Source organism: Paramormyrops kingsleyae, chromosome 2 (genome assembly GCF_048594095.1).
Source record: "Paramormyrops kingsleyae isolate MSU_618 chromosome 2, PKINGS_0.4, whole genome shotgun sequence".
NCBI lineage: Eukaryota > Metazoa > Chordata > Actinopteri > Osteoglossiformes > Mormyridae > Paramormyrops > Paramormyrops kingsleyae.
This window is the reverse complement of record NC_132798.1, coordinates 21,112,256-21,133,085: the sequence shown is the minus strand read 5'-3', so window position 1 is coordinate 21,133,085 and position 20,830 is coordinate 21,112,256. Positions and strand designations below refer to the sequence as shown.

The window sequence follows — 20,830 nt, the reverse complement described above, 5'->3', positions numbered from 1 at the left end:
GCTCTTGTCAAACTGCGTACAAGTTGGGAATTGCTGCCTGGTGTGACTTCACTGTTTCTTTTTAAATAAATGTGCTATTTTATCTAACGTTTTGTATTGTGCTGATGTTTTATTGTACACACTGCTCGCCTGCCGTGTGCTCCTTAACCTGGTTTCATTGATGATATTTCGCTAAGTGTGGGACTCTGTCTCCATGGGTTGTCGCATTACCGATCCCAGTGGCATCATGACATAAAACAAGGTAATCATTTGGCGGGAGGAGGGAAAATAAACAGCACGCGCGTGCCCGTGACCATGGCAACCGCGGAGCGCGTGCCGCCAATCGCGAGCGCTTCTCTCCGGCGTAGTTTCACCATAGAGACATGACGCCATCTTGAAGCGAGCGGCATCGCGTCCATGAATCTGAGCGGACGGCAAAGCCATGAGCGAACGCAAACCTCGCACGGAAACGTCTACCAACGCCAATATGCTCGACGCTGAGCCGGGGTCCGCTGCTGGCGGCAGAGAGCGCAGATCCGGGGGAGGCGTCATGAAGAGGCTGAAGCCGCGGCGAAGTCAGCCGGAGAGGCGGCCCGTTACGGAGGATGAGTTGAGGGGACTGGGGCGAGACATCACTCCGGACGAAGTTCTGGGTCTGCGCTCCGTCACCCGCGGTAGGCGCATGAGGAAAGAGAAACCACTCGTTTTAAAGTTTGTTTGCCGATCCCGAGCTCCTGGAAATTAAGTTGGGAGCCGGGTCCCCGGACGCCGGTCGGCCGGTGGGGTTGTCGGACCGGGGGCTCCGGACAGCCGAACTCGGGCTGGCAAAAACCTGAGGCGAAGTGTGCGAAACTCGCAGAGGGCACGTGGCTCTTTCCTTTGTCAGTGAGCTGCTGGCGTTCCGGGCAGCATAATGGAGGAAAGACGCGCAGATACGTTTGCTAGGGCACACGCCTCAGCGGACAAAGGCGAAGGGAGTTTGCCTGCGCGATGCGGGATCAGGCTTGGCAGACACGCTTCACACACAAGTTACCTAAATTATGTATTGAAATTATTAAGATTATATGCAGTGAATCTGTAACCTGTGTCCTCTTGCAGATTACCTCTGTAAACCTGAGGACAATGTCTTTAATGTCGATTTCACACGTTTCAAGATAAGAGACATGGAGACCGGGACGGTGCTGTTTGAGATCGCCAAACCACCCAATAACGGTGTGTCCGACTGTGCCCGCTGCACTTTGCGTTGGTAGCTGTACCTGGAGGAGATCCATCTTGATGTGTTCCCCTGATGCTCCACAGATCCACTGGAGGAGGAGGATGTGAACGGGGGGTCCGATTCCAACACGGGACGCTTCGTCCGATACCAGTTCACTCCTGCCTTCCTGAGACTGGGCACTGTGGGTGCCACGTGAGTTCAGAACACAACAAACCGTTGCTGTCTTCATCATCCTCATCTTCATCGCTGCAGTGCATGCCTAGCAGTTTTGTTCTAAGCAACCATATAAAACTTATTTGGAAAAGAGAGTCTTACTGCAGGTCATTTTCTAAACCCTGCCCTGGCACCTTCCTGGCGCAAGTCTGTGTTCTGGGAGGCTTGTGCAACCCATCTTGCCTAAGTAAAGTACCAAGGATGCCAAAGCTGGGCACCTGTACTCTAAGATTCAATTATTTCATCATTTACTCTATTGGCTGCCAGGGTGTTGTTGATATTCCTCGTATTACTCTTACTATATCTTGATGAGCAGTAGTATCATCGCTAGTTCCTCTGCAGCGCTTGTTAGGTAGTTCTCTTCAGCCTCTCGATCTGTCTGTTGTAGGGTTGAGTTCACTGTGGGCGATCGGCCCATCAGCAGCTTCCGCATGATCGAGAGGCACTACTTCAGAGACCAGCTTCTCAAGAGCTTCGATTTCGACTTTGGCTTCTGTATCCCCAACAGCCGGAACAGCTGCGAGCACATCTACGAGTTCCCACAGCTCCCAGACGAACTGAGTGAGTGGTTTTTCCCGCACGTTCCTCTGTCTGCCCTACGTTTAGGGTAATAGTTCCCAGGTGGATCTCACAGCTGCCGCTGTGCTCATTAATCGTGCTGATAGGTCTTCCATGGTGACGACACTATAATTCAGAGGTCATTGGACAAGGTCTCAGAGCCCATCATTTTAGCATATTTTGAATTTTGGGTTTTAAAAATATCATTGGTGATTGTCAAGAGCAGAGGGTCTGTGTGCATGTTTGAGTGTGACACAAATGATAAAAAGTTTGATTCAGTGTCTAAATAAATTTTCTTTAGCATCCGAAGTAGATGTTATAAATCAAGTGTTTGTGCGCGTGCTTGACTGTCAGGAGAAGTTCTTTTTGTGGTAGGAAACTGCTTTAAACTGGCACATCATGTGAGCTGTACCCCAACCTCGAGCCCTGTGCTGCCGAGAATAGGCTCCAGCCACCCACCCCCCCCCCCCCTTACCCTGACCAGAATAAATGTTTACAACCTGGATGGATGGAAACAGCTCAGATAAACACTTTATTCTGTTATTTCTGCTAGAGCCAGATGCTGTGGAAGACAGGTGCCATCACTTCTATATTATATTTTGTGTGGAAAATGTCTTGTTTTGTTTTTGTCTGCAGGAAAAACAGCACTAAATTATCAACGTTCTGGGTTGATGGGTGTGAGATATGCCTTTTTTTTTTTTTATATAAAAGAAGCCTTAAGTCTGGATGGATTAAACACGTAGGAGGAGAAAGGTGCTAATCTGGCATTCAGCTCAGTATTTCCCGTATTTTGTGAAAAGCAGACTGTTGCATTACATCATCTAATTGCTCAGCAGAAGTGTTGATTAACCCAACCTACCGGAAAATTACTAGCTGTGAATTACTCCTGGAAAGAAAGCGGCTGTCTGAATAGAGGACAGTTTTTATGAAGTAAAAGTTTTTATGTGTAGCGGGCCTTCTGCTGAGTATGAATGCTGGTCTAAGGTGAAGCATTTTTAACAGCACTGCTACATGCTGGGTTCCCTCAGGATATTATACAGACAGCAGCACTCAGACTTAATGCAGTAAGCAGTGTTATTTGCAGATCTGCTCTGCAGACCCACCCGAAGGCAGCTACTTGTCAGGCAGTGAAACCAGCACTGGGCTTGTTTCTCTCGTCGAGCCTGTATGTAGAGATTATTAGTGCAGTGGGTTGTTATCATACCTTTAATCAGGAGCTAATTGTTATTCTTAAACTGAGGAATTTCTGCTCAGCTAGTTAAATAATGAGGTCAGCAAGAGGTACAATCTTTTAACGTCATAATGATGTTTGTTGGAAGGGATGTTATAGATACTGATTTCATGCAGGCCCGTAGCAGCAGGGATGTGGCACTGCTTGCAGGACTCAAACAGGTATACACAACCGTCGTATGTCATTTGCTGATAAGACTACAGCATGATCCTCTCTGCCTATCTGCAGTTCGTCAGATGGTGGAGAACCCTTACGAGACCAGGTCAGACAGCTTCTATTTCGTGGACAACAAGCTCATCATGCACAACAAGGCAGACTACGCTTATAACGGTGGGCAGTAGCTGGCAGCGCTGCCCCTCGGCGCATGCCACTGCATTCCATCAGCCTTGAGGCCCCCTCCCAATAAGCCTTATAACCCCCAGTAAGGCTTCAGCCTTCCCATGCCGGTTGGTCATGGCTTCTCTCTCTTTAAATGCATGTTCCTTGTATCCTAGGGTTGTTACCTTTCTATAGCTGTCATGGGGAACTTCAGAAATGTCCCTTATTGTTGTTTTTCTTTCCACATGGCTTAATTTCACTGGGTAGCCCACCAGCTGCCTCAAAGGGGCATTGAGCTTCTTTCATTGTAACTCCATTTACAGTTCATTTTGTTGCTCCTCTGGTTAGATGGTTTTAAGCCAATGGGCAGGGTCCTGCTGCAAACCAACCTGAGTAGTCACTCAGTTATTATACCTGAGGGAAGCCCTCTCCAAAGCGAGAACTGGGCCTCAGCACCAGGCTGCGGTTGAGGACTGGGCTCACAGGTTCCGGAGCGGGGGTGGCGGGGGGGGGGGGGGTCATTTGGCATTTATTTTTTTGTCCGAAGCTCTGAGGGTTGGCACATGCTTCGAGCTCCAGGTTCACAGTTTACATGGGAATGAACTGACTGAAAGCTGCCACCCTTTTTTATTGCAGTAGCATAGTGCAAAAGCAGCTCCCTACTGTGGGGAGTACAGGCAGCACAATGTTCTTCAGGAGCGACACCATGGTCTGTGTACCTCGAGGATCCCCTGCTGCTGCCCCACGTGTCTCTTAGTGCTGTCACAGAGTATCATCCTAATTGAATTGAGATGTCTGTAATTTGGCGATCCCGCATCTTTACATTCTACTGTGGCGGCAGTATCGAGATCACTGGGTAGGTCACACCTTTTTTTCGCCTAATAAGAGCACAATGTTCATGTCTTTCCTGCCTGCTTATGAGGTTAAGAACACAGACTGCTGGTAAATAACTTATTCCTCTGGGTGCTTTTGTAGGGGGGTGCATGCCAATTGAGAACTTTTTAAGTTATCTTTTTCAATGGGGGAAACTGGTGCTTAAAGAGGATCGAAATGGTAGCTCCAGCTTCAGATGCTGTCCTGATTGGTGTATAGGTGTGTTTGTTTCTTGTCTTGGACTGGACGGTTATGGTATTCATAACTATCACAAACATCCATCATTGTGGGGACTTAACATCTTTCTGACTTGATGCTGTGTATAATTCACATGGCCTCTCACTGCACAACGAATTCCCATTCCGAATAACATAAAAGTTGTCACCGCAGTTAAAATCACAGACACACACTTGCCACGATTATTGCACTGTGCAGGTTGTACTCTCCGAGTACAACCTGCACGAGGATCCTTTTGTCCAGCTGTTGGCATCAGTCCTGAGGACATCCATATCCATCAAACATACATTTACACACAGACATTTGATGTAAAATGCAAGCTGCAGGAAGACACTTGCCCAACTGAATTTTAATTAGGCGTGAGATCTTTTAGTCCTCATTTATGGACATTGGAATGTGACCATGGAGCAGTTATGAAATGTCTAATGAGTTACCTGTTGAGTGACAGAGTACTAGGGCCACAGAATTTCATGACTGATACCCAGCATGCAGTCCTGCTGCAGGTCAGTGTGTGCTCTCACATACGTGCTTATGCAGAGAGGCTACACTGGCAGGCCCAATAGGGGGCAATCTGCACAAAGCACAGCAGAGCACCTTTCTTGAGTTGGTTAGAAAACACTAGTGTCACTGCTGTGGAAAGCTTAGCCCTGAAAGGGTGGAGCATGAATCCTGCAGCTAAGCATGCTGGGAATCTGCAGGCCTGCCGTCTCGCACCACGCGGGTGAAAGCTGGATTCAGATGATCCAGGTGTCTGTGCTTTAAGTTAATATGATCCATTAAGTTGTTTTTGTTTGTTTATGACAATGAAACCAAATACAAATCTGACATAATTACCATTTGGATTTCTTTTAAATTGTTAATTATTTTGGGTTAGGTAATTTAAAATGGGTTCCTGTGTTCTTAAGTCATAATAAGTAAGTTAGAGCACTTAATGATTTAATAAAAACTTTTGTTTGTTGAAACACATCCCTGAAGAATCTTTCATGACTCTCAACATTTACAAATGGATTACAAATCAGAAGGTCACCAGTTTGAACCCAGCCTCGGTATGTCTGTGGCTCCTTGAGCAAGACCCTTAACCCCCAGTTCCCTGGGCACCGCTACAGGTGGCTGCCCTTTGCAGACAGCTTACTCTACAAAGAGCAAGCTGGGGGAGGCGTAAAGATACTTTATTGATCCCCGTGGGGAAATTATCAATATTATTATTGTTATTGTTATTGGGGAGACTGAGCCAGACTGAGGGAGATCCCAGCACACAAAACTTTGGAGGTGTCCCTCAGAGGTTGGGCTGGGAAGCCTGGCTGGCCTTTGTATAGACCTGGAATTTCTTTAAAAAAAATAATAATAATAAATAAATAAATCTTGAGATTGTTAAATGCAGTTATGCCTTGCACACATGTGTATTTATACCTCAAAAATATTATCAAATACTTTTATGCATTTTGCGAGGACCAAATTTCCCAAAACCACAGCAGAAAACAATAAGCTTTACTACTGGCTATATCACTATCACTGCTAGGCTGAAAAAGCAGATTTTACCTGAAGGCTTCACAATTGATCAAGTCAAGGAAGTCATTGGTTTGGTTATCAGAAAATAATACAAAAATAAAACATGGAGTTTTCATATACAGTGCTCACAGAAAGTCTTGGGACGCTTGTTTAATTCAGTAAAAATTTGCAAATGTATTTTTTATAACAAATATCGTTACTTTATTCGTTTGCAAAGAATGTAAATCATTAGAAACAACCAATCATTTTAAGCTAAACATTAATTTCAAGTAGTAATAAATTGAAACCCAAATTGTAGTTCTAAAAGAGCTGTTCTGAGTTTAAAGGTTGACAGTCAGTTTTAATTAGTAACACCTTTGCAATAACATAAAACACCAAACATTTGTGTTTAGTATCTCTTTGGGAGCCAGTGACTACAACTGCAATTAATATCAAAATAGCAAGAACTTCACAGTCTAAAACTTGACTTGAATTTGCTTTATTTTTAAGCAAATGTCCTAAGACTTTCTGTGAACACTATAGCTAACAATTTATCACAGCTTGGTGTTGGAATGCTGTGGTACTGATCTTGAGCAGATGGCTTTATATGAGATGTAAAGTCAATTACAGAACTAGCACCTTATGATGAATAATGATTGCAAATGTTCTGTGCTTATGCTGCTAATGTTGCTTTGTACCTTTTTTCTGTAAACTGGAATTGTTTTAGTTATTGAGGACCATTTTACTTTGTTTGTACCGTGGTCATCTGGTCTTCAGAGGGGACTCGCTTTTATTAGAAATTTAGGAGGTAGATTTTTTTCTCAGTAATTGTCATTTTAAGTCTCAGAAGAGGCAGAATGTTTCACTCGTGTTATCAGGGAACCTGGTAAAATTACCATGTTAGTTGTCTAATGGACAATTACTGAATTACTATATAAAACTGAGATTTTAAAAGTATAATCTGTATTTTTGACACTTCGCCTATGGATGGTATTTGTGGATTGTTGACGTTTCTACCAAATGTTACACAAGAAAAATAAATAATGTTTGATTTTCACAATTGTGACTTGGAGGTGTCTTTATCATAACATACACTCTATTATCCCTACTATCTAGAGCCCCACATATGCACCAATGACACATCTGTGCAAATTACTCAACATTTTAATACACAGATAAATCACATCCATTATCTATGATAACGTGTATCTCATTTCACTGCCGTACACTTGTACCATGTATATGCATTTCAAGACTTAACGCGGGCCAAAGGTACCGACACCAATATACCTGTGAGAGATTAATCTAATCAAACATCGTCTTGTCAAATGTATTGGGCTTCAGTCAGAAATAAGCACAAATGAACAGAAGAAAAAGAAACAGGCCTACAGTTTTGCCTTCAAGCAGCCCAGTCGTAACAGATTTTTGCCCGCTGATTTCTTCCGTCATTTTTGTTTGTCTTTATTTAAATCAACTACATTGATAATCCTAATGTTGAACCTTCGTACATTTTCCCCATCCCCCCCTACAGAAAATTTTAGCAATTGTCAGTTTACTTTGCTATTTTAATAGGAATAATAAATTTCATAAATTGATCATACATTTCATATACAAATCTGTCACGTGAATTTTGATTTATTATAATCATTTTTTCAGCGCAAACTCCATTACCCACAATACACCGTGGCTAGGCACGTGCTTATTTCAATATGGCAGCTTCCAGGGACCGTGTGAGCAGCAGTTCTAGCAGTGAAGATGATAAGGAAATTCAAAGATTAAAAGAGGCTGCGTGGAGTTTTACCGAATCCAACGGGATCCATGACACTATTATACCAGGTAAAAAGTTAAGGTCCACGTATTGTTAAAACAGCGGAAAGGCAATAAGTAGTCAGCCAAATAATCAGTGTAGTAGCCAGAAGAGATATATAACTTATAATAATAACTTATTATAGTCATTATAACTTAGTCTTGAATGTTATAACTACTTAGATTTCATATGCTAATGCTGACTAGTCTATGTTTCAGTCTTAAATTCTCCGTTAGGGAATGCTTTTACCTTGATAAACGTTCATAGTAATAGAACATCGTCCAAACTTACGTGTGCCTGGTAGGCAAATTGTAGGGGGGCAGCTGGTCTGTTACCATGGCCCAGAGTCATTTCAGTAGCAGTCTGTTGAAGGTCTGCATGATGTGTAATGACCTTGTTTTGTTTGAGCCGCCGTGATGTTTTTGTCACGTCTCGTATTTATATTGCTGTTCTTTTATTGACTCTGGTAGCCTATATATGTAGTATTATACTGCGGTCAAGTTGTCCGCTCTTCGTCGAAACACGGTCAAATAATCCGCGCTTAAAATGTGAGGTGCACGCATAGACATGACATTACGGTATCAGCCGTACATTACGGTTTACGACTTAAATGCATTTAATGTCTTACTTGCCCATAGTGTATGAATAAGTCATATGGCATCTGAAAGGGACCGTTCAAGGCTATTTCCTAAACAAATTTGGTTAGATTTAATATACCACTTAAAAGAATGCACTTTGAAATCCATATAATTTTATGTTATGAGCCAGGTTGGACAGCTCATTTCTCAGGATTATCCCCTAAGGTACAAACATGTCTGGTAGCCCCTGAAAGGCAAGGGCCTAGGTATATCTCGACCAAATTTGGTCAACTTTCACTGTACCATTTTTAAGAAAATCCACTTTGAAATCCATGGGTTTACCTTACATGCGTTGGCATATGCGTTGGCAGCGTGTGGCTCAGTGGGCTAAGCCTGTGTACCTGTAATCACAAGGTCGCTGGTTCAAACCCAGCCTCAGCATGTCTGTGGGTCCTTGAGCAAGGCCCTTAACCCCCAGCTCCCTGGGCGCCCCAACAGGTGGCTGCCCTTCGCGGACAACTTACTCTTCAAAGAGCAAGTTGAGGGAGGCATAAAAATAATTTCCCCACAGGGATCAATAAAGTATTAATTATTATTATTTGAGCCAAGTTTGACAGGTATAAAGACTTCTGGTACGTGCTGAAAGGCAAGTGCCTACGCTATACCTCCGCCAAATTTGGGCAACATTCACTGTAGCATTTTTAAGAAAATGCATCTTGAAATCCATGGTTTTACAGTATAAGCACTGGAATATATGAGCCAAGTTTGACAGGTAATTTCTCCGGATTTCCACCTAAGGTGCAAACATTTCTGGTATCCCTTGAAAGCCAAGGGCCTAGGCTACCTCCACACAATATTTGGTCAACTTATACTTTACCATGTTCAAGAAAAGGCACTAGCATAGATTTCACAAAGAAGCCCATGTGTGAAGCAGACACACCAAAGTTGCAAAAAATTTGTTCGAGATATACCTAGGCCCTTGTCTTTCAGGGGCTACCAGATATGTTTGTACCTTAGGGGATAATCCTGAGAAATGAGCTGTCCAACCTGGCTCATAACATAAAATGATATGGATTTCAAAATGCATTCTTTTAAGTGGTATATTAAATCTGACCATATTTGTTTAGGAAATAGCCTTGAACGGTCCCTTTCAGATGCCATATGACTTGTACATACATTATGGGAAAGTAAGACATTAATTGCATTTAAGTATATCCTGTACTTTGTACATACGAGTACTCACCCTTTTCCTATGCGCGATCGCTTGAAGTCTTATTTTCCTAAACCGTAATGTACGGCTGATACCGTAATGTCATGTCTTTGCGTGTACCTCACATTTTGAGCGTGGATGATTTGACCGTGTTTCGGCGAAGCATGGATAGCTTGACCACAGTATTATACGTCTATAAACCTTTGCTGATAAACAGTTAAACAATTGATCAGAAAAATATAGTAACACAAAATGGTACTATTTGTTTAGGTGGAGATTCTAAAGACCAGCCAAGTCGTCGGTAAGTTCCGTTTTACCCGAAACTCGTTTTATACATAATACTTGTATGTGAATAATTTTGTAATTCACATGGTAATTCTGTACTGTTTTTTTGCCCAGGATTAATGTGTCCCAGCACGAACACGACGGCAATGAACTCCAGACGACCCCTGAATTCCGCACACATGTCGCAAAGAAACTGGGATCTGTGCTAGATAGGTGCGTGCTGAGGGCGAAGGAGATAAAACGTTTGTTTGGCGCTTGGTGATCACTTTAGTTTTATGCCCACAGTAGCATCTGTTCAGTAGTGTTAATAGTGCTTATTGCGCTGGGTGGCATGGTGTTATACAGCCCTTTTGTTGGCGCTAATGTTCCATTAGCATTAATAACAGCAGCGAATTTAACACCCTAAACCAAAAAGCCGGAATGTTCCTAACAGAGTTGCTGCTAAGTCCTGAAATCGTAAAGCTGAAAAGTTTTCGAATGCAGAATTTTATAAAATATTGGATTAATAGACGTAATTTATTGGTGATTTTATGTTCGTCAAAGTTTATGTTTTAAGTGTATAAAATAATGTTATTTTTTTATACAAATAAACTTGGGTAAAATAATTTAAAGATACACCTTTTCAGGGTTGCCAACTCACACATCTGGCGTGAAGCTCACGCTGTCAGACTCACGCTCACGCGACATCTTACGGCAAATATATGTTATTCCATTATAAACCTAAAATTAGCAACATCAAAAGCATTAGGGTAGTTTGCAAACCCTACAGACTATTTACAAGGTAATAAAATTGTTACATACATGTAAATATGTGTGCTTGTGTGTAGACTTGTCTCGAATTGAAAATCTCACTTCAGCCAGCTGACTAAACTTGACAACCCAGTTAATACACTCAGTGACAAAGAATGTTGATCACCCAGACGGAGTGGTGGAAATTAAATGAATCTGCACCTGGTGAAAGGTCATGTGACTGTATCACAATGATTTTAATGTCAGATCTAATGGACAACAGAGTTGGCAGTATGGGCGCACTGCTGGTCCCATGTCAGTAGGGTGTGGCACCCCCCCCCCCCTCCCCCCCGGGCCTGGACACATGCAGCGATACGGGGCAGAAGGGAGTCAGACAGCCGTTGTATCCTCTCCTGCAGCAAGTCGACCCACAGCTGTTGTAACTTGCCCTTGAGATCCTGCAAATTGGTGATGTCCGAGCTGATCCCACATATGTTCAATTGGTCATTGATTTGTCACATGGTGATTGGCTGTCACCTAACACATGCCGGCCTGCCCTGCTCACAACTTGCATGCCCTCATGTCACATGGTGATTTTCTACTGAGTCCAGTTTCCTCCCACGATTCATGGAAATGCAGTTAGGATAACTGGCATCTCTGAATTGCCAGCAGTATGTGAAATGGGAATGTTAGCTTGTGGATGTATGTGCGATGGACTGGCATCCCGTCCAGGGTGTCCCCAGCCTTATTCCGCCTGGGATGGACTGGCATCCCGTCCAGGGTGTCCCCAGCCTTATGCCGCCTGGGATGGACTGGCATCCCGTCCAGGGTGTCCCCAGCCTTATGCCGCCTGGGATGGGCTGGCATCCCGTCCAGGGTGTCCCCAGCCTTATGCCGCCTGGGATGGACTGGCATCCCGTCCAGGGTGTCCCCAGCCTTATGCCGCCTGGGATGGACTGGCATCCCGTCCAGGGTGTCCCCAGCCTTATGGGAGAGGCTCCAGGTGTCCCTGACTGGGAGAAATGCTTAAAATGTGGATGGTGGATGGACTTATTGAATTGTCAGTCTCATTCTCACTTTGTATGACTAGTTACATTTCAGATGGTACCAGTGCAGAATTCCAGAGGACTCCAAGGCTGGACCATGAGGAAGAGGATGATGATGATGGTAATTGGGGGAATTTAGAATGGGGGAGTTAGGATGCAGACTGATTCAGATGAACTCATAACTCAAGCTGTAGTATCAGTGAGTAAGTTGCTGAATGTGGCTCCATGTGAAAGTGTTTGCTGCACAATGCGTGTGCGTATGTATGAATATACACACGTATAGATAGACATACATATAAAATATAGTGCTGTGAAAAAGTATTCTTATTAATTCTGACACATTTTAATTATTTTAAAAATTACCCAGCAGCCATGTTACCCATGTGAAAAAATAACAATCAGAGGCCGAAACATCTTCCCACTCTTCTCCAGGATTCCGGTTGTTCTCCACCTCTGTCCCAGGCGAGGAGAACCTGAAGCCTCCGGCTGTGAGATGCGCCGTTCCCAGCTCCAGGTCAGCACCTCCCCTGCTGCACACAGGATGGGTCTGCAGGAGCGTGATCTGCTCGGAGGACCCATACGGACCTCTTGTTTTGGGTGGCACGTTTGGCCGGGTGTCTGACAGCCAGCCTCCAGGGAGGCGTGTTTTGGAGTGAATGGGTTCCTCTTGGAGCAGCACGGTCAAGTGCTTACGGACGCTGATACCTGAGGGTTCCTGCTCTTGTACCTTTGAGAAAAGTGTTTGTTTCACTTGAAATGTCTGTGTCTATGCATTTCTGAAGTCTAATATCCTGAGGCTCTGCAAATCAGATTTGAAAGGAAATAATAATAAAAAGTAATACTCTCATTTACTAGAAGTGGATTTGAGACACTTGTTGGTAAAACCTTATCCCCAGCTAAACGTGGGGCCAGCCATCACACTTCCTGTTTTTCATCAAACTTCCTCTTCCTGCAGTGACAGCGACAGCGAGATGGAAATGCGATTGCGAGAGGCTGCAGTGTCTGCAGTGGACTTTCTGCCCGCTCCAGCCCTTCCCATCATGCCTCAGCCGTCTTCCTCACCCCCCACCCCCACTGAAAATCAGAGTAGGATGAAGAAGAGGAAGAAGAAGAAGAAGAGGAAAGCAAGGAATGGAAGTGAGGCCTTTGTGGAGGAGAGCAGTATACATGTCCGAATGGGAATGCAAGTGGACAGGGAGGGAGAGGCCCACGATCATGGCAGGAACACTACAGATACACAGGAGGCGCTCAAGGCCTCCTTGAACGCCGAGTCCACACTGCCGCAGGATGGGATCCCAGCGAAGAAGAAGAAGAAGAAGAAAAAGATAAGGTCTGAGGTAGAGGGGTGAAGGTGGACCTCAATCAGTGGGGGGGGGGGGGACTCAGGCCAGCATGGAGGCAGTGCTGAGAGTCTCTTAAAGACGCTGTGTAGATGGGACAGAGCAGCCACAGACGCAGCCTCACGCTGGCATCAGCAATAAAGGATGAGCTCCCACGACCTGTGTGTGTGTGATTGCTTTAATTTCCATTACAAACAGTGATCATCTCTACATGCGTTACTGTGGCTTTGCAGCTGTGTTAGACACTGACAGTGCGCTAATGTAGCTGTCACATGCTTGCTGGGATGGTAATGTCTGCCACGCAGGGAAAAGTTACTGTGAATTTGGCACTTTGGCATGGCAGTTTGGCCTTAATACTGAGGCTCTCCACTGCCGTCCATCGTCTGGTGTCATTAGTTGAGCTCCCTCCATCCTGTAATGTGGTTCCACTCTGCTGATACACTGCTGCTATTGTGCGGAAGAAACCATCTCTGTGGGGATATAGGGGTCGATGTCTGCCGATGGGGATGTGAGGAGGTGTGGGGTGTGCTCTTCTCCTGGCTGGGAAGTTGGATACAGCTCCAAGCCTCCAGAAGTCACTGCCGAGAGAGTGGAAGACAGCAGCTTATAGGATTTAGTCTGGGCTTTGGGAAGTTTTAGGGAATAAAGTGTATTTGGAGGTTGTTGGCAGTAAGCTGAAATGTCACCCCTTTTCCATCATGAATTGTGGTCCCGCGGTTCCATCTTTGTCAGCGTGTAGCATAAAGGAGCCTGTCTGACTTGTGCTCGGGAATGTTCCAGGCGTGCTGGCGTGGTGTCGCGTGTTGGTCACGCATGAACGTTACCTGGCACTGGGGAGTTTGATGCCAGGTGGAGAGAGTCCTGGATGGGGGGGTCTGACTGGTCGTCTGGGTCTGTGGCCAGAATCTGACAGACGGAGTAACACTTTTCTCAGCTTATCAAAACATGATGCAAACTCCAGAAACAAACAACAAAGATTTAAAAGTAAGATTCCCATTTTACTGTCTCCCTTTTGTACCCGCAGGCCATTATTTCACTCATTTCTATTTGGCTTGCAGCCGTTATTTAATTCCTGTTTTTAATTGGCTTGCAGCATTTATTTAGTTTCTGTTTCTGATTGTCTTATGGCCATTATTTCACCCATGTTTTTGATTGGCTTGCAGCTGTTATTTCACCCCTGTTTCTGATTGGGTCTCTGGCTGTGGTGGGCGGGCCTCTACCTGTCTTACAGCAGTGAGGCTGGTGAGGGTCCCGATGCTGTTGCTGTCAGCAATTACCATAGCCTGCGACAGCAGGCTGGAAGGGGTGTACGAGGACAGCTCAGACTTACTGTACACTGGAAATGCGGCAGGAGAGATGTGTCATTGGTTGGTTTTAATCCCGCTCCTCCCTACACCCCTACCTTCCCACCTACAGAAATGCGTCTCCATCTTGGGACTCTTACTGTGACATGGGAGAGGTGCCATTGTTGCCATGAAGGAGCTAGGGCCCATGTGACTGGGGAACTGCTGCGTGATTGGCTGCTGGTGAGGTGTGTGGAGCTGCTGCTGAAACGAGATTGGCTGGAGGGTGGTGAAGCCGCCTCCCACGTTGTTAATGACTGGGACAGTCTGAGGCTGAGCTGATGTTAAACCTTTGAAAGAAGTATGAGGGAGATTTTAGAAATCCTGTTTGGAATAACCACATTGCCCTGACATTAATGTGCAATAATAGAGGAAATTTGAGCTTGCATGACATAGATATAAAGGGATCCACTTAAATTAGTTCTTAGTCAAATTGCATGTCAAAACATCTCTGTTATTGACAGCCTATTGGCCTGTTACACTCAGTCAATCACAGCATCAGATCACCATCTGGGAGAGGTCACGTGATCAGGTCAGATTACCAATTAGAAGCGAGGGTTCCCCCAGGCTCATGACGCTGGGCAGGGAGGCCATGATTAGGCCCTGTGGGGGGGCAGGGGATGCCGAAAGGCTGTGTAGGGCTGTTAAAGTGCTGACTGGGGGGAGCGGCCCACCCCCTGACACCTGGGATAGAAAGGGGGGGGGGGGGGGTAGAATGTCAGCACATCTTTATGGTGGACTTTTAATTATCAGCTAATTTACAGTTTGACCTTAATGGCTATCCTCCAACCAATAGTCTGGGAGTTCATTTGATTAATGCTTTCAAGTATTTACAAGCACCAAGTCAAATTATTTTTCAAGTAATTTACATAATGATTCATCAGTCTAAAGATGAAATGAAATTAATTCAATTCATTGTACCACAAACAACTATAACTGGACTTAAATGCTTCATCATTCTGTACCCAGAAGTGCTTTATGAATCATTTCTCTGTTTTCCCTGCATGTGTTTATTATCCATTATATAGCATGTAGAAGTGAAAGTGAGCTTGGTGAGGCGGTGGCTGGGGGCCTCACTGCTTTGTGATGCGTCTCCAGGAGGGTGTGGCTTGGCTCCAATTGGACAGGGCTGAGCACTGGGCGTGGCCCCGTGCTCCTGTCTCCATGGTGACCCTCACCTGCCACCTGCTGGCTGTATTTCATGTCTTGAAGAAATTGACAAGAGAGAGATGCATAATGAGAGGGTGTCTGAGAGAGGATGCCGTCTGTGGATTAACGGAAGCTTCCGTGATCACTTCAGTGTCAGTCAGTTACCGTGCGTGGGGCTTGTAGTGAGGGTGTTGGTGGAGGTGCTTGCTGACTGGCTGCTGAAAGGCACGTCAAGCGCGAGCTTGTGGCGGAAGGCCTCCTCCTTGCGACGGTTGGCAAACCAGTTATAAACTCGCACTTCTGTCACGAGGTTAGAGCCCAAGCCCGCGAGCTGGGAAGGGGACACGCCCCGCTGCAGACACTCTGCCCTGTGGGTCGAATACTTACTCTCAGAGAGTGACACCAACACTGAGCCTCTAACGGTGCAGGACTAACACTGACACCGAGAAAAACAACCAGGGCATTTTAGCACTGAAGCAGTAACACTGATACAAAGGGAGACAGAAATTAAACATTAAAAAGGGGAAACTTGCTCTGGAGCAGGAGCATCATAAGGGACTTGGACACACACTGAAATGCCCCTCCTTTATATTTTCTACTCTCTTGCTCCTTTTTTCAGCCACATCCCTCCATCCTCTCCTTTACCTGTTGCACTCCTCCACCAGCCCCTCCCTCTCCTCCTTGCTGGGGTTCTTCTGCCTCTCGTAGGCCTGGAACAGGATCTGCTGGGACGCAGGCCCCCACTTGAACCTGTTCCTGCGGCCCTTCCTTGCGTCATCACCGGGCTCCTCCCCCAGGCTGGCCCCCCGGCTGGCGTTGCTGAACTCTGCCGTGCGGAAGGGAGGCGTTCAGGCAATCATGCTCAGTGTCACTATTGATTTCAGCAAGATTATTATGAACCTTCACTGCATCATTGCCTGTGTTGTATTTGGCTTTATGAGCTGTCTTTTCAGTCCGTGGTGAAAGGCACACACATGAAGGCTGCCCAGCATGTGATGTACACACAGAGAGACAGGCACACCGGCTGAGCATCAGAGTTGCATAGTACTCACGCTGAGTGATCTCCGCCTGCCTCCGCACATACCAGCTGTACAGCGCTGCCCTCTTCTGGTTCTTCATGGGAGTGCCCTTGTTCAGGTGCTGGGAGAGGTGTGACTGGTTCAGCCCAGTGGACTCCACCACCTCTCTCTGGGGGAGGTTGTGCTGCTGCATGTAGCTCTTCACCAGCTTGGCTACACGCCACGGATCTTCCCTGTAACATTCACGCGTGACACTGAGTGGCAGGCAGGACGGGACTGGAGAAGCCTTGCCGTTGAGCTCTAAAAGAGGCTACTTAACTTGAAGTGCTTCAGTGAAGTGCAGATGTTAAAGCAAAGACTTTAAACTCTCTACGTTACACTGCATGGGCGCTTTCCAGCCTCCGCTGGCTGCAGGGTTTAAATTTACTCATCAGTTACCGAATTATATCTGCTTCAAAAGCGAGACCGTTCCAGTTTATATGATTTCACACGCAAAGAAAAATTCTTACGACAGGGTATGTAAAGATGTCATGTATATAGATATTTACCCTTTTAAATAAAGGGTGAAATAATTAATTAATCCATCCTTCCTTTCATTCATCCATTCATACATTCATTTGTTATTGTCTTTTGAGAATGTATGAAAACCACAGTGGTGAGTACAAATGGACTTTCTGTAAGAATACTGTCGTGAAAATTAGCGGACACATTTATCTACCAAAGTACAAGAGCAAAAACCTCTGCAAAGGCATTACATTGCCAAGCAAATGCGTGGACTTAAACTAATTATGGCCAAAGATCCACTGTCAACTGGAAAACTGCTATAACTTATTAATAACTGTAAGGATGTGGTTTTAACACTACCATTTCGCTATCCCTGTTTAGGGATTTTTTAGGCATTTGAAGAATGTTGTTTGAATCAGAGTGAGAAGGAGAGATCGAGGCAGAGAGAGAGACATGTTGACACAGAGATAAGGAGGGAGACTGCAGTGCAAAGTCCGGCTTTAAGGGCTCAATTCTGCTCATAAACAGCAAATAAACATGAACACACCTGATGAACGGGCACACACACCGATTTATGCACGTTCACCAGAACACAATCACATAAAACACACCTGATGCACAGCCTCAATTGTTCACACACAGGCACACACACGCTGATTTATACACCTTCACTAGAACATGCTCATGCAAAACGCACTTATTCTGTTACGTTTCGTTTTCCCACACTGATATGCTCGGTGTGACACACTCATACCTACAGGCTTAAAGGGCAATTCACAGTCAGGCTAAACATTTACGTTCCACATTAAGTGTAACACCTGAACCCCACAAGGTTTCCAGTAAATAGCAGATACTTGTAGCTAGTTTTACGTTACAACTGATTCATAATCAAGCTGGCAACACAAAAGTGAGTTTGGGAAGCATTACGGAGAGCCAGATCAGAAAGCGTTTCCTCAACTTTAGTGCTGTAGAGAGATCTCTGAGCCACAGAGGGGCAACCTTCTCTGTTAATCTTAAGCCATGCGTGTAGCTCATTAATTACTGGACCAGAAATGGCCACAGAATAACGACTGGATGGGTAATTAGTAACCAGAAAAGGAGGAACTCTATCCTTTATATGCACCCCATGGACAGAGGGATCCGGGAGTCGAGGAGAAGAGATGGAAAGAGAAAAGGGGGGGGGGGGGAGCAGCAACTGCAAGATCAGGACAGAAGAGATGTGGAGGATAACCTCCTGATGAAGGTCTGTGTCTCCTCGGATTCGGTCAGGAGGCAGAAGGGGGAGAGTTGAGCGTAAGCTGGACTTTTGGAGGTTTTTAGCTTAGTATTTAAAAGTCAGAAATGTAGACAAAGACAGGCCTATGATAAGCAGGAAGCTGTCGTCAGTTCACCATCCATGAGCTCTGAGCTCAACCTCCACCAGATGAACATAATCCAGGGTCAAGAGACTTACTGCAGCAGCTGATCCACCTGGGCACGTTGTCTGGCCGCCTCCTCCGGGGGCAGTATCTCCAGCTCCCTGAAGATGGGCGGTAGGAACTCCTCATCCCCCTCCTCGGAGCTCTCCGCACCACCCCTGTCGGCCGAGCCATCGCCCCCGCCTGCGGCCGCCCTGTCGCGTTCCAGCTCCCCCAGAGCCTGGAGCAGGAGTTCCCGGGACAGGCCGGAGCCCAGCAGGGCCCAGACCAGCTGCTCCTGCAGGGCTGAGAGGCGGCGCGGGGCAGTGGGAACCCGGCGCTCCTCGCCATCCATCGCCGCTCCTCCCCTGCGCCCCACCCCCACGCCGCTAATGCTGCAGGTAGCAGATGAGCGGTGCACACGCACACTCTACACGCACTTGCTCTCTCACTTGGCGCAAACACACACACACACGGATCAGAAAGAGAGCCCCCCCCCCGCAGACGCTGCCCAAGACTGGCGGCTCCCGCTGCGTAACGCCGACACGACGACGCAGTTCCCTCTGCTCTCCATCTGCTCGTCTTCCCCAGCCCAGCGTAACACCTCTCGCCTCCACCTGCCGCTTCACTCTGCGAGCTGTTTATTTCCCACCCTGCTCTCCTGCTCTGCTTGGTGAGTGCCTTGCTCTCTCTTTCTGTCATTGAACTTTGCCCTTGGACAAAGTGCACTGTCTGAGCAGCCCAGTAAAATCAAAATAAATGTCATGCTCCATTTACATGCGCACAGACACACACACACACACACACACACACTTCTGTTAACTGACTAACATTCTTCTTTTTACTGGTTTTAGAATAGTTTGCATGTTTTCAAAAATATTCAAATTAACTGGATAAAATTTTTGAGTGAAAAATGTACCTCCTATAGGACCCAAACAGCTCTCACTGCCCTCAACAGGCAGAAACAGAGACAAATCCAAATATAATACAATATCAGGCAGGCTATTAGGCAGATCAATAGAATAGAATAGATTAGAATAGAATACTTCTGTTGTCACTGCATAGGTACAACGAGATTCTGTTTGCAGATTCCGTACTCCATGCTATTACTGAAAAATTACAGGAAAAGTAATTAAGTAGAGCAGAAAGATAAAAAAGTGGCATTATGTAGTAAATAATAAAGTACCTTCAAAACCAGTACAGTATGAAAAAGCAAATAAATAAATTTAGCAGATGATTTGGAGAGTAAAAATCAGCAGTACATACTGACAGAATGTGCAAACCAGGGGTACGCAGTCCTGATCCCGGAGTGCCAGTATCCAGGTTTTCTATGCTGCCTGATGACTTACTATTTGCCTGAGATCAGGTGCTTCATCAGAAACCGGGTAGGATGGAAAATTTGGCACTCCGGGATCAGGGCTGCCTATCCCTGCTGTAAGTGGTGTAAAGTGTCCAGGATTGTGACAGCCATATTCTAATACAACCACATGCTAAACTTGGGCCAGCGGTAGGGCTGGTGCCCCCATAAAATATTTATTCCCCCCCCCCCCTCCAATAAATGTAGTATAATTAGTTTATATAGTGTGTTCTCGTTCGTTCTTTCATTCAGTCATTTAGCTTCTGTACCACTTGTCCTTTACATTTTCATTACCTTTATACACGGTCGCACTTGTTTGCCATTAATTAATGAAACGGGTTAATAGTGAAAACCACCAGCCACAAACACCTGAACAATCTGCGGCGACATGGTGCTACTCCACACGACCACTAGATGGAGATCAAGTTATGGGAATTCATTATCCTACAAAAAGCCATCAGTGCTCCCAACAAAAAATGAGATCAGTAAAGTCTGGGAAGTCCGTAAGTTGGCCAAAAAGCTACTAATTTAATGGAAAAAAAAAAACATGTATGTTATGTGTGCTGTGATTGTGACCAGGTTAAGTTGGACGGATGGTTAGGAGTCCTTGGGCGGCACTTCCACCAGGGCGTACTCTGAACATGGGGAGGACAATGAGAATGAATTCTACTACACACATAAATATCTAATATTCGGAAAACATAGCCAATAAAGACAGAGTGGATTTTTGAACCAAACCAAAGCAAAGTATTTGTTTTATTTTATATTATATTTAATAAGGTTCAGGGAAACATTTTTACAATGTACACTATCATTTACCATTCCGGGATCAGCAACACAGGCTTACTGACGATTTATTACAGTTGTAGATCTACTTCATTTCTACATTTAATTAAAAAATTACCTTGTATTTTTCAGAAATTCTCTTGGTTCTTCCGCCCTATCCGTCTCCA

At 45.4% G+C, this 20,830-nt stretch overlaps 3 protein-coding genes across 4 annotated transcripts; 2 read left to right on the top strand and 1 right to left on the bottom strand.

Annotated features, from left to right (window-relative positions):
* Positions 1–326: 326 nt before the first annotated feature.
* On the top strand, positions 327–7,173 carry unc119b (unc-119 lipid binding chaperone B). The gene is made up of 5 exons (XM_023802920.2): positions 327–653; positions 1,078–1,191; positions 1,279–1,387; positions 1,797–1,969; positions 3,426–7,173. The coding sequence occupies exons 1-5, from the start codon at positions 422–424 to the stop codon at positions 3,536–3,538; spliced, it is 741 nt and encodes a 246-aa protein (XP_023658688.2). The 5' UTR covers positions 327–421; the 3' UTR covers positions 3,539–7,173.
* A 631-nt stretch (positions 7,174–7,804) lies between these two features.
* On the top strand, positions 7,805–13,266 carry c2h12orf43 (chromosome 2 C12orf43 homolog). Its single transcript, XM_023802792.2, has 6 exons — positions 7,805–7,949; positions 9,979–10,009; positions 10,108–10,206; positions 11,813–11,889; positions 12,201–12,282; positions 12,724–13,266. The coding sequence occupies exons 1-6, from the start codon at positions 7,823–7,825 to the stop codon at positions 13,115–13,117; spliced, it is 810 nt and encodes a 269-aa protein (XP_023658560.2). The 5' UTR covers positions 7,805–7,822; the 3' UTR covers positions 13,118–13,266.
* Positions 13,267–13,270: 4 nt separating this feature from the next.
* On the bottom strand, positions 13,271–19,180 carry hnf1a (HNF1 homeobox a). 2 transcript variants are annotated; one of them, XM_023802791.2, is made up of 10 exons: positions 18,577–19,180; positions 16,653–16,852; positions 16,246–16,426; positions 15,766–15,968; positions 15,529–15,656; positions 14,994–15,135; positions 14,553–14,741; positions 14,338–14,444; positions 13,933–14,014; positions 13,271–13,686 (listed from the first exon to the last, which is right to left on the bottom strand). In XM_023802791.2, the coding sequence occupies exons 1-10, from the start codon at positions 18,873–18,875 to the stop codon at positions 13,556–13,558; spliced, it is 1,662 nt and encodes a 553-aa protein (XP_023658559.1). In that variant the 5' UTR covers positions 18,876–19,180; the 3' UTR covers positions 13,271–13,555. The 2 variants fall into 2 exon arrangements, with proteins under 2 accessions (XP_023658559.1, XP_023658558.1); XM_023802790.2 differs by having other exon boundaries at positions 14,329–14,444; positions 18,577–19,179.
* Between the last annotated feature and the right edge of the window lie 1,650 nt (positions 19,181–20,830).

Coding starts and splice junctions, on each gene's coding strand:
- unc119b (XM_023802920.2), top strand. CDS start 422: ATGAGCGAACGCAAACCTCGCACGGAAACGTCTACCAACGCCAATATG. Junction 654..1,077: donor TCTGCGCTCCGTCACCCGCG/GTAGGCGCATGA, acceptor GTCCTCTTGCAG/ATTACCTCTGTAAACCTGAG. Junction 1,192..1,278: donor CGCCAAACCACCCAATAACG/GTGTGTCCGACT, acceptor GATGCTCCACAG/ATCCACTGGAGGAGGAGGAT.
- c2h12orf43 (XM_023802792.2), top strand. CDS start 7,823: ATGGCAGCTTCCAGGGACCGTGTGAGCAGCAGTTCTAGCAGTGAAGAT. Junction 10,010..10,107: donor AAAGACCAGCCAAGTCGTCG/GTAAGTTCCGTT, acceptor TTTTTTGCCCAG/GATTAATGTGTCCCAGCACG. Junction 10,207..11,812: donor CTGGGATCTGTGCTAGATAG/GTGCGTGCTGAG, acceptor TTGTATGACTAG/TTACATTTCAGATGGTACCA.
- hnf1a (XM_023802790.2), bottom strand. CDS start 18,875: ATGGATGGCGAGGAGCGCCGGGTTCCCACTGCCCCGCGCCGCCTCTCA. Junction 14,742..14,993: donor GGAACCCTCGCTTCTAATTG/GTAATCTGACCT, acceptor CTTCTTTCAAAG/GTTTAACATCAGCTCAGCCT. Junction 13,687..13,932: donor ATCAAACTCCCCAGTGCCAG/GTAACGTTCATG, acceptor CTCTCTCGGCAG/TGACTTCTGGAGGCTTGGAG.